Source organism: Populus nigra, chromosome 4 (genome assembly GCF_951802175.1).
Source record: "Populus nigra chromosome 4, ddPopNigr1.1, whole genome shotgun sequence".
Classification (NCBI taxonomy): Eukaryota; Viridiplantae; Streptophyta; class Magnoliopsida; order Malpighiales; family Salicaceae; genus Populus; species Populus nigra.
The window spans coordinates 24,579,815-24,592,680 of NC_084855.1; the positions used below are offsets into that span (position 1 = coordinate 24,579,815).

The 12,866-nt window shown below is 32.5% G+C and overlaps 1 protein-coding gene and 1 non-coding gene across 2 annotated transcripts; one reads left to right on the plus strand and one right to left on the minus strand.

Moving 5' to 3' along the window:
* Positions 1–1,612: 1,612 nt before the first annotated feature.
* TRNAM-CAU (transfer RNA methionine (anticodon CAU)) lies at positions 1,613–1,697 on the minus strand. The gene is given in 2 exon segments: positions 1,613–1,648; positions 1,660–1,697. It is a non-coding gene; the product is annotated as a tRNA-Met (tRNA).
* Positions 1,698–1,777: 80 nt separating this feature from the next.
* On the plus strand, positions 1,778–4,154 carry LOC133692502 (heterogeneous nuclear ribonucleoprotein 1-like). Its single transcript, XM_062113502.1, has 2 exons — positions 1,778–2,165; positions 2,681–4,154. Exons 1-2 carry the CDS (start codon positions 1,944–1,946, stop codon positions 3,710–3,712), a joined length of 1,254 nt encoding a protein of 417 aa, XP_061969486.1. The 5' UTR covers positions 1,778–1,943; the 3' UTR covers positions 3,713–4,154.
* The last annotated feature ends 8,712 nt before the right edge of the window (positions 4,155–12,866 follow it).

Genomic DNA, 12,866 nt, shown 5'->3' on the forward strand with positions numbered 1-12,866 from the left:
CCAGTTGACAGTTTCATCGACTAAAAGTGAATGAAATGTCCGATTTAAAATTCATTAATACATTGGGAATTTAATCGAGACAAAAAAGAGAAAAGGTTAGGACCTAATTGAAATTAATCATAAAGATTGGGGACTCTTATGAAGTTTGCCCTCTTCCTTTTCGTTTTCTTTTTCGAAATCTATCCACTGTGCCCGGACCGTTAATCCACTGAAAGTTAGTGGGTCCCGTGTTGGTTACGCCATCTCTTGCAAATTTAGGAGAGGCGCCCACTGTCGTTTGAAATAACATAATTAGTATTTCTTTTGTAAATAAAATAAGTGGGCGTACGTGTACCTTGAAACGTGAAGTGTGTTCAGTACTGTAATAGTTTTTACATTTATGATTTTTAAAATTAAGTTTTTTTAAAATATTTTTAATTATAATTTAAAAAAAAAAATATTTGATTAAAATAAGTATAACATGATTTTTTACTTGTAAAATAAATAAAAAAACATGTCTCTATTAATAAAAAGTAAATTATTTTGATTTTTATAAAACCAAGATGAAAAATATAATTATATATGAGTTTAATATAAAAAACATAAACTATTTGGATAAAAAGAAAGAATTACCACGGTACTAAACGGTTTTGAAATGAAAATTCTGACTAATTAAATGCTATGGACAATATTAGAATTTTTGAAAGAATTGTTTTTTTTAAATGGATTAAATTTCTCTCTAATTATTTTATTTATGTTGGTTAAATTTTGTATTTGCACTTGCAAGAGATATTTTGATATATTTAAAAAATTCAAAAAATAAATAAAAATTAATAGAATTTTTCTTGTAAGTAATTTTTATTTAATTTCTCTATTATCAACTGATTAAACAGTGATTCAGAAGTTGATTTTTCATTTTTTTTATATAATTTCTAATGATTTTTTCTTTTAATTTTTAAATATAAAAAAGAAATTAGCTAGTAAAAATAAAAAATAAAAACATAAATAAATAACAAAAAAATACATTTTTTTTATGCTTCAACTAAACTTCAAAGATATTATCTTTTATATGAACCGTTGAATATGGGGGGGGTGCAAAAGGCAGATATCTAGTGATTGATCCAAAGGTCGGTCAATGAAGTAGATATTTCATTTGAATTAATCTAAATAAATTTAGCCATCATTTGTCGCATTCAAGAGACTTGTCCAACATTCTAAGATAATATTTATTTTGAATTAGAATTAATTAGATATTCGTCAATAAATAATATTTAATTTGAATTTGCCCAACATTTCAACCAGTATAATGGAATGTACTGGTCAATTTTCAATTAGAACAAGAACAATTCAATTATATGCTCTGTACGTATTATTGGACTGTGATAAAACTGTCTTTTTTACTGTATTTAGTGTTTTGAATTTTTTCAAAAGATATATGAAGTTAATTTTTTTTAATACATACTTAATTTAAGTTAAAATATATGCAGAAAATATTAATTAAGTTATAAAAACATGAAACATTTAAGTTATAAAATATTAATATTAGTACTCCTACTTTTATTTAATATTTTTGTTCCATTTATGCTGTAAGAATTGAAATGACAAGCTTCAGGAAGGGCAAAAAAATTAATGGTGGGGTGAGAGAGGCTCGAACTCTCGACCTCAGGATAACTCAGAAGCTATGAGACCTACGCGCTAGCCAACTGCGCCACCACCCCAACTGTTGTTCTGATAACATTATTTATAATTAAATTATTGTTTACAGGGCTCAGCTTCTTTGATTGGTTGGCCAAAAGCAAAAGCAACAAAAAAGCCCGCAAGGCATCGGAAAAATAAACAAACCCTAGCCCAAAACTCCCACCCTCCTCCTCCTCCGTTCTCTGTCTCAGAGTCAGAGAGAGTTACATCAGTCTGAAAAAACTTTCAGTTGTCTGCTTCCACATACACACACAGAAGAGAAGAGAATGGATTCGGACGAAGGAAAGCTGTTCGTAGGAGGAATAGCATGGGACACAACCGAAGACACGCTAAGAGACCACTTCAACCAGTACGGTGAGGTCTCTCAGGTTGTCATAATGCGTGACAAAACCACTGGTCGTCCTCGTGGCTTTGGTTTTGTCGTTTTCTCCGATCCCTCCGTTCTAGATCCTGTTCTTCACGATAAACACACCATCGATGGCCGTACTGTAATTATTCTTCCTCTCTCTCTTCTTTGGGGCTTAAGCTGCATTGGGTTTCCGTTAATTCGTTCCCTATTTGATTTGATTTGAATTGATTATGCATTTTATTTCTCCCGCTTTTTCGTTGGATTTCTGGGTTTGTTGTATTTTATTTATTTATTTGTTGTCTAAAATGAAAGTTGCTGCAAAAAAATAAATAAATCTAGTAATGCTAGCTAAATGTCGAGAAGAGAAAAACTCCAAGAACACACATGAGCCGTTGGATCATGATTTTAGAGTGAGACCCACTTGTAGGTCCTACTTATCCAACGGTTCATGTATATTGTTGAAGTTTTTTCTTGTTATATTTTCTTAATATTTAGCGTCACTCAAAAAAAGAAATTTTTTTTATGGAGCAGCTCACCAGTGGTTGATTTGGGATTTATAGTATTGTTTTGGTGTGCGGGAATATTGGGATTTAATATGTTTCTGTAAAGTAAATGGTTTTGGACTGTTTTTAATTTTGTTCGTTGGCGATATAGGTGGAGGCGAAAAGGGCTTTATCGAGAGAAGAACAGCATACATCATCTAGAACCGGGAGTTTTAATGGTGGTAGAGGCTCTGGTGGTGCAGGGGATTTTAGGACGAAAAAGATTTTTGTTGGTGGGTTGCCTTCCACCGTGACAGAAGATGGATTCCGTCAGTATTTTGAAAGTTATGGTCATGTAAATGATGTTGTAGTAATGTATGACCAGCAGACTCAAAGGCCTCGTGGATTTGGATTTATCACCTTTGATTCTGAAGATGCAGTTGATAATGTACTCCAGAAGACCTTTCATGAGTTGAATGGTAAACTTGTAGAGGTAAAACGAGCACTCCCAAAAGATGCAAATCCAGGTAGTGAGGGGCGTGGTAGTGGCTATCGTAGTTATGGCTCCGCTGGAGCCAATGTAAATGCAGCTGATGGTCGAACGGATGGAAACCGGTATATGCAGCCCCAAACTTCTGTGGGTGGTTACCCACCTTATTCTGGATATGCTGCTCATGGTTATGGTTACGGAGCAGCAAACAGTGGAGTTGGTTATTATGGCAGTTATGGTGTTAGTGGTTATGGTGGTGGAAATGCTGGATATGGTACGGGAGTGTATGGCATGTCTGCTGCTGTAAAAAATAGTTGGGGCAGCCAAGCTCCTTCGAGTTATGGTGCTTCCGGCTATGGTGCAAATGCAGGCTATGGGGCTGCATTTCCCTGGAGTGCTTCTGGTAGCGGTGGTTCTGCTTCTGCTCCTATGGGTCAATATCCAGCTGGAGCGTCTGGGTATGGAAATCAAGGCTATGGTTATGGTAATTATGGTGGAAGTGATGGTCCTTATTCTGGTGGCTATGGGGCTACTGGAGGGCGTGCTGGGAATGCTCCAAATGGCAGTGCCAGCAATGGAGCTGGTGGGGGAGAGCAACAGGGGAGTGGGAGCTACTATGGTGACAGTAATGGGAATTCAGGATATGCAAATGAAGCCTGGAGGTCTGATCCTTCGCAAGCCTCTGGTGGTTACGGTGGTGCTCATTCAAGATAGGCATCGCATCAGTAATTGATGATGCCTCAGGTTCTTGTGAGAATTCATAATTAGGCATCTAGTATTCTTTCAGTAGTGGAAGGATGGAAGTATGCTCGCAGCAAATCATGGGAATGGCTGGATTGCTTTAACCCAGTTGTATTTTGCACTTGCTTTCTGCTAGTGTATAATGGCTAGTAGTTCCAAGTAGTAGCTACATCATTTCTCTGATAGCATTTGCTTTTCAAGTCACAATTGTTAGCTTCAAGTCGTATTTTTGTTTAATTGTTTACCTCTTTATCTGTTTAAGCTTGGAGTGTTGTTCTGAGCCTTTTCTGTTATTATATTGATGTTGCTTATGTAGGCATCTGATTGAAGGCTCTTTATTAGTTAGCATCTGTTGATCTGTGTGTATTCAATGCTATTTTGAGTATATGTTATTAGAAGTCTGATTTTCATAGCAGTACTGCTTAGCTTTTACATATGGTATGACATGATTGAGATTGAGGAGTAGAGATATTAAAATGTATTGAAGTTTGAGGATACTGTGCTGGAGCTCTTCACATAGATTCCTATCTTGTGAGAGTAGAAGCAGTAACCATACTGGTAGTAAAATCTTGTGTGATGAGATAATAATTTCCTCCTGTATTTGCAATTTTTGTACAGGAGAGAGAGTATTCAACTTCAGTTTGGGACTCGTGGAACTCAAAAGGTGGTGATTGGGTTTGTGGCGTGGACTGTAATTTAAATTGAGCTTGCTAATGATGCTTTGTTCACCAGATATGTCAAGCAAATTTTAGAGTGGTGCTGAAGTCTTCCCATTCTGAACATGTGGTATGTGAAAGTTGAAGGGTGCTATAATTTTCCCAGTTCATTTATATATATATATATATATATATATATTTTTGATTTTCACTCCTTCCTTAAGAGTTACCAATATAGAAATAGTTAGTCTTTTGGGAGAGAGAAAAGTGTCTGAAATATGTTTGTCAGTGAAAGCCTGTGAAGTTTTGGTGAAAAAAGAACTTGGTTTCATTTTAGCTCTTTAGTTGTCTACGTCATTGATTCTTGGTTTCAACTAGTTAGTCCTTCTGTAATAACTAAATATCATTTGCATTTCAACATTTATTTTGTACTTCAGTTTTGGGTGTATGCTAGCAGATGAATCTCTAGAATCAGTGGTGCCTGACAACTGCATTGCCTGGCAGAAACTGTGCACCTCTTCATCTTTTATTCCTTTTCTTGCCGGTCCCTACTCAGCACACTATTATTTTTGCTCTTGCTTTGGTTGTTATCATCTGCAAATCCCTTTTTCCACCAATATTTTTCATGTCGATCCCATTTGAGCTCTCATTTTTAGTTTAGGTTCTTGTGATAAGCATGTTGAAGTCTTTGTCATGAAACTGAACTGATGCATTTTTGTGAGATTAGATACAGATGAACGTTACAGTAATCTCCACTAAAATATATCAAAAACTGCAAGATTAGTAACTGTGCATCAGTCATAAGTTTTGGAATTTGAAAGTTGTGCAGTGCTGATATCAATCATGATTGTATTTTTTTTTTTATTTTGGCTGGGGGGCACCTGTAGAAAGGGTGCAAGGAAGCATACTGGGAAGCTGTTGTTTTCAGATCCTTACACCTGAAATGAAGGTTGATATTATAAGCAATGCCATTAAGGCCAGTACTGACGTCTAGGTATCCAACACACATGGGGCTGTGTGCATGGAAGCGATTTGGTTGGAATCATGTTTACTTTACCGGCAATGACTATTGTCTTTATATTTCAAGTTCCACAAACCTGAGCATTATGATTTTGGACTTGGTTAAATGTTAGTAGAATTTGTGTTCTGGGCATGGAGGATGTTGTTGACTACTGCAATCTCCTCCTGTCTTCTGACGAGTAACAGACCCTCTAGTCTCCGTGTGGTGGAGATTGATTCGACTGGCTCCTTATTCGCCCAGTCTTACTAGTCAAGTGGTTGTTGAAAGATGATTAGGCTGAAAATGGGAATGGACCAACTTCTCTAATCCATCGGCCCTTTGCATTATTGCATCAAGATCAGGACAAAGTTTGACTAGTTTCTTCCACAAGTTAGGTTAATAAGTGGATTTGGTACGAAAGATTTTTCATGGTTGGATGTGGATGTGGGTTAAAGGCCCTTTTGTGTGAATGCAGTCATGCACAGCCAAATCCACGGGAGCTCCGTCCAGTACCACCACGCACATAAGAATGACCGATGAGTAAGACCAAGCAAAAATCCACAAGCTACATTCCAGAGGCGCAATGCAATGGCATGAACATAGCTATCAAGCTTCACTTTGTTCCACATGTTGATCTGGTGCCTCGTCTGTATGGAGCTAGGCTCCGGCTGGTTTTGTTTTCAATCTATTTAGGAAGTTGACTCGGTTAATTAATTAGTCAAATCCGAGTGAGATATGGTCATGCTAATTCCAATAATTTTTTATAAAAAAATACTTCAACTCCAAATAAAACCATCATCACAAGGATCTCAAGAACCCCGTCAAGATTTTCTGGCACAAAAGAAACCAATTAGGTCACTATAGCTTTAACCACCGTGACAATGATAAGGACTGGGAATCGCTAGATGGCCTGAATTCCCACCGTTGACCATGGCTACCTGCTCCTTCCCTTTCGAGATGACAAAGCATATGTGGGAAGTGCGTGGGCTCGCTGGCTAGCATTCACAAGTGATCCATACAATGTATCCAACCAGTTGTTGAAAACGTTCATCGATGAAAACGTTTTTTTGTTTTTCTGTTTTTTTTTATTTGTTGTCAAAACACCATTGGAAATGTTGTCATTGCATAGCATAAGCAGAACATGGATCAATACTTGTGCTTGATTTTCATATCAGGAAATTTTACTCCAAAGTGCTAGCATCCATTGGAGCTCTATGTTTCAAGGAACGAACCAAAAGTAATGACTTGGATTATATTTGATAATGATGATGATGATGCATGCATGCATGCATACAATGACATGTTTCGAGTTATTGATTTGTTGTCTGGAGCCATGCTTAATATATAATGATGATGCATGCATACAATGACAAGCTACTAGTAGTTGATATAACTGGTAATTTATTATAATACATGTGAACTTGTGATGTGATTCTCAACCTTTCTTTTTGTCTACGTTGACATGCAAAACATTAATAATTAAGAGATTATTTATAAGTAATGACTTGGATTATATTTATTTATTCAGCTTAATTTCTAAATTCTGACTTATAATAATGTGTTTATAATTTAATTCTTAATAATTATTTATTTTCTTATAAACGTCAATGAATACTATGACTTTCAAACATGATATAAAATTATTATAATTTTGTTAGAAAATGATAGCCAATTTTTTATAAAAGTAATCTCATCCTAATATTGTTCTTTTCACTAAGCTGCTATGATGCGTTTTTGCTAACTTCTAGAATTCACTAAGTCTGAATACCTCGCCATTTGAAGATATATTTGGCCATTAATCCTAATTTATTTTTAGAAAAACATATAAAAAAATTATAAATTTTGAAGGTGATTTTTATTTTTGGATTTTGGTTTGGAGACAGCAGGAGCCAAGGTTTTCTTTTTAGCCTTTAACACGCATAATGATTCTAAACTACAAGACTAAGAATATATTTTTCTTAATTTTTTTTTAAGGATAATGCATAGATATTTCATCTTCCAAAGTACTGATTTTTTTTAAAAAAATTTGAGATAAATTATTTTTGAGGAAATAAATTCACATGTGAGAAAACTTTACTTGTGGATATAAGATTTTGTAGGATTCTTACTTCAAAAAATATAATTTAATTTGCTTATGTACAAACACATATATAATCGATTATCCAACTTGATGAAGTCTTAAAAATCCAAATAGCTTAGGAACATGGTTTTCGAGTTGAATAATCAGTTAATCAATTGGTCTTCGAAATCTCATCAATTTTTCCTTGCCAGAGTGAATGATAGCTTGTATTTAATACTTGGTAGGCCAAGGTGGCTTGTGACTAATACCTACAAAAGATCTTTTTTTATGGACGTGGGGACTCTTAGATGCTTAGGTAAATATAATTTTAAAGAGAGAAAATACAATAATATTATAAACAAAGATACTCTAAAATATATATGTAATAGAGAATGAAGATTGTGAACCTTTATTTGAAAGGATTCATAGTGTATTTATAACCCCTGAATTTTGTTATTTTGTGGAGAGGAGTTAGAGTGTAACTTCACCGTTATGATACTTTGAGTTGTATTAAGAGTTATATTCCACTTGTTTTATTCAATTTCATTACATATTGATATTTTACATTTAAAATCAGTTCAAAATAATTTTAATCAAAATTATCTTCTTCTTCTTCAATCTCATCATCGTCATGTCCATCATAATCTTTTTTATTGAATTGAAGCTCGTAGATATCATTATCTTTATCGACTTCTGTATATCCATTAATTCTTAATATATCATTTAACTTCTCAACATTAACATAAAAAAATATTATCATCTATATGAAGTTTAAATTTTATTCTTAGTTGGTAGATGGATCAACTCGATATGCATTAATTAACTCATCACGTTGAAAGACATCTTCCCCTATAGTTACTTCACTATTACCATCCTGAACAACTTGGACATGACCTCTAGGTTTGGTTATTACTGCGAATAACCAATCAACCCTAAAACAATCCTTTCTAAAGGAAGGAGTGTATGTGTAATACACTTATTGGCATTGCTTAACAAAAATAAAGACATCGTTGACGTTGTGAAATCTAACATTTGTATTAATTTTGACCAAACCATGGTGGAGATCTACTCTAATTCCTATATCAGTGGTATTATACCAATAACATTTGAATAAAAAGACTCATTATGCTTGCTATGATATTGCAATTCAATAACCTCTTCTAACTTCTCATAATAATCAACTTCAAACTCATTACAAATTGATCTCTTAATGTAAATTCCACTATTATAAGTCTTTTTACCCCAACTATACTCTTTAGTATGAAAGACATATCAATTGACAAAATATTTGTTATAGCACTTGACATTTCTTTCAGGACCCAAACATAGTAAATCCAAACTACCACTAGCAATCCCTCCCATTTGATAAACCTATTACAAGATTACAACCATTAATAGTTAAAGAGAAAGATATAATGAAATTAAGTATTATAAAAGTTAAGAATTATTAAGTACTGCTTACATGTGTTCTTCACCATATGGCAAATTGTTCATCTTATAATTGAAAATTTTAAAATTCAGTTAGATGTGAATTTTGAGATAGTAAAAATGATGATGTTGCTTACAGGGAATTACTCAATCTATTAGTTTATGAGGGTATAAGAGAAAAATTATTTAAAAATAACATGTTGATATTATACTTACTGAATAAAAAGTCTCAATTTATCATAGTTAAATAGTATAAAATTATGTGCATGTCTGAATTTTGTTTTGGTCAAGTATCTTTCCCTCATAGTTTATATATATATATATATATATATATATATATATATATATATATATATATATAAAAGTCGTTTAGAATGAGAAAATATTGACAAAATCCACACTTAAAAGCACTTCCTTATCGTCATCATGTCCTAAAATAAGGTTGATTCGTGCTCTCAAGTAAGACTCAAAATAGTATAAGATAAATATTGAGATCCCTTCAATAATATAAGTCTCATAAAAATAAAAACTCAATATACGCATTGTTTTAGCTTTTTTTAAGGTTGAACAAGTATCTACATGAAATTAAATGAATATTTTAAATTAAAACCTAAAGACAATAAAAATTTAATTAGGATGCATGTGTAATCCTTAACCTTTTGAATGAATACATCCATTTGTACTGGATAAGCTTTCCAACTTTTATCTCAAACAGTAAATGTATAGGTAGATACTCCATTGAGTCGAAGATGGAATGAGAGAATTTCATCTCAAATTTGTATATTGCTTGAACGATATTTGTTTCAAACTTCTTCATGTGTTGGGTATGCAACTTGTTAGAGCATATATATCTAAAAAAAGTGATTGATCTCTGTGAGTGTATCTCATATCCTTTTTGGCAATCAATCCTGGTAAGCAAGTGGAATGAGTGTTTGCATATACATGTGACAATTATGAATCTTCATTCCATACAATATGTCATCCTTTAAATTCACCAATTTAGATATCTTTGAAGCATATTCATCAGGAAAACACAGACTCCTAAGTCATTGGTAGATAAGTAACCGTGCATTCTTGTCTAAGATGAAACTGACTTTATGCTTTGCGACTCGTGACCCATCATAAACCAATTTTATATTTTTATGGCAACAAAACAAAGATACATCCAATCTAACCTTTATGTTGTTCTTTATCTTCCCTTTCACGTCTATTACCGTGTTAAAAATATTTTCAAACATTTTCTTTTCAATATGCATGACATCTAGATTATAAAAAATGAGATTAGTCTTTTAATAAGAAAGTTTCTAAAAAATACTTTGTTTTACCTAATTATAGGTCACATAAAAATCAAGAAACTTCTTCTTACTAGATTGAAAACCAAATACAATACCCTCATACTATGAGACTATCTCATACGATTCTTCACCTGACGATACTGGCAGGCAACATCCATTTCAACTCTACTTATAAAGAAGTCATTTTTGTACTTGTGATTAATTGGTAAAAACCTTCGATGATAATAAAAAAACACTTTACCACCATTTGTTAAGGTGAAAACTTTTTTTATTTTCCATACAATATGAACATGTTAATTTTCCATTTTTTCTCCAACCAAAAACTATCTCATGCATATGAAAATCATTGATAATCCATATCAAGCTACCTTCATTTGAAAATCATGTTTTCTCAAAACATCAAAGTCTCGAATGAACATAATTGATTCAACTCCCCAATCAATGGTCGAAGACAAACATCTATATTCCTACTTGGATTATTAAGACTTGGTATGACCACATATAAAAATATAAACTCTGGTCTTATACACATCATTAGTGGCAAGTTGTAAACTGTGAGTAGCATTGGCCAATAAAAATATGGTACAGCAAATGACCTAAATGGATTGAATTTGTCAATACATATCCTAACAAATACGTTTTGTGATTCCATTGAAAATTGAGGATGTACCTTATTAAACTGCTTCTAAACTTTACTATAAAAAAGGTACACCATGACTTCATTCACTGTGTAATGTGCTTAATAGTATCTAGAGACATGAACAACTTTTGTATTCTAGGATTGATTGGAAAGTATCTTCATTTTATATGTAAAACAAAAGTCTCTCCCCTGCCAGTTCTGGGTTTATACCGAATATGTTCACAAGTTTTGCACTCGCTCAAATCTGTATTTTCAAGTTAGTACAACATGTAGAAGTTTGGACACTTGTTTCTATTTTGGTATCCTAGGCTAAGGGGATTTATGATGGATTTAACAGTATAAAGTTCTTTTTCAGCCTATTTCCTTTAAGTAAAATGCTTTTCGCTCTTTCAAAAATTATGTCATAACTTGTGTCACTTAGCCCATGATTTGACTTTATGTTAAATACCTATGTAACAGCCAATAATTTATTGTGATGTATGCACCTATCCCATAATGGTTTGTCAGAATCTTATAAAAGTTCAAAAAACTTGGTTACGTCTGCATTTAGTTCTTTATCTATAATTAAACAGTCACCTGTATAACCCTGATTCATTCTCATTGCATCTATAACTATACTCCTATAATGATTACTATTATTATCTACAACTCCATGTACGCTGATAGAACTAGATATTCACCCAATCATCCTTTCTACCATGATCTAGTAAGGAGATATGGTTCTTCGTGTACAAATCAACACAAGTATTTTTCCATGAACCTTTTTTGTAAAAGATGAATTGTAACATCTAGATTGAGAAAATTTTTATTTTTACACCTCTTACATGAACATCTAATACCGTCTCCACTAATATTTCTCAGATTTTATAATGCGTAATTAATAAAACTTTCTTTCTCATTACAATAATCCATCTTACATAATTCTTTGAGTGAAACTCGATACTTCCAAAAACAATAATCTATTACTCATATGAAACTTATATAGAATATTGATGACAATATGTATTAATTAATAATGTGAACTAAATAAATTATCGGTACCCAATTAATTAGCAATCATTGGTTGAATTTAAAATTATTTTATCAGTTTTAATAATACCCTTTAATGATTATTAATTTTCTCTGAAAAATTTAAATTCTTTCAAATTTACCTAAATTTACAACTTAACAATAAATTTAACAAAATGTGAAATGTACCCATTAATAAACCCATTACTTATTTCATTATAAAACACCTAAGTCCCAAAATCAAACACAACGCCATCAAATGACAAACAAATATATTTTTTTAAAATCTCAAACAAACTCTAACATGTATAAATCATACATTCATATAATAGATTTCTATAAGAAAAGGCTATAAAACAAGTAAACACACAAATAAACTACATATGTTACATAAAAATGCCAAAAAATTAACATAAAAAATGGGTTACAACAAAAATGGATAGGTTTATATATATTTACTTGATGTGGTGAATCTTAAAAACAAATTAAACTAGAACAGAGATATTGATAGATTGAGTGTTGGGGTGACCAGAGTTGTGATAAAATAAGGGGGGGAATGTTGTTTTCTGCATAAAAAAAAAAAGAATAAATAGAAGAAATAGGGGAGGAGGGGTTTGTAACTATTACCGACAAATTCAACAATGAATATTGGCGACAATTATACTTCATCGATAATTCTATTTGTAATACTGACACATCATATTTTCATTTTTTTCATTAATTGATTTCCAACTGTAATTCTTTCGGTATTCACCAATGAAAATTTTCTGTTAAAGAATACTAAGGGAAACAACTACATCATTTTCTATCAGTAAATGTCACCGTAATTTACCGACAGTATTTATTATGTCGATTGCTATAACTCAATTTTGACCCATTTGATTTTTAATCTAATTTTAAAGGGGTTAAAATTTGAAATTAAAATATCAGGGGCTTGAATGCAAAATTTCAAAAACTTTAAGGACCAAATGGAGAAATGGCCACCCCAGTCAGAAACAACGTCGTTTTGTCATTTCCATTCTTTTTCTTCTTCCCTCTGAA

Excerpts from the sequence above, each read along its gene's own strand:
- LOC133692502 (XM_062113502.1), top strand. The coding sequence starts at position 1,944 with ATGGATTCGGACGAAGGAAAGCTGTTCGTAGGAGGAATAGCATGGGAC. Across the intron at positions 2,166-2,680 it reads ACACCATCGATGGCCGTACT|GTGGAGGCGAAAAGGGCTTT; the intron begins GTAATTATTCTT and ends TTGGCGATATAG.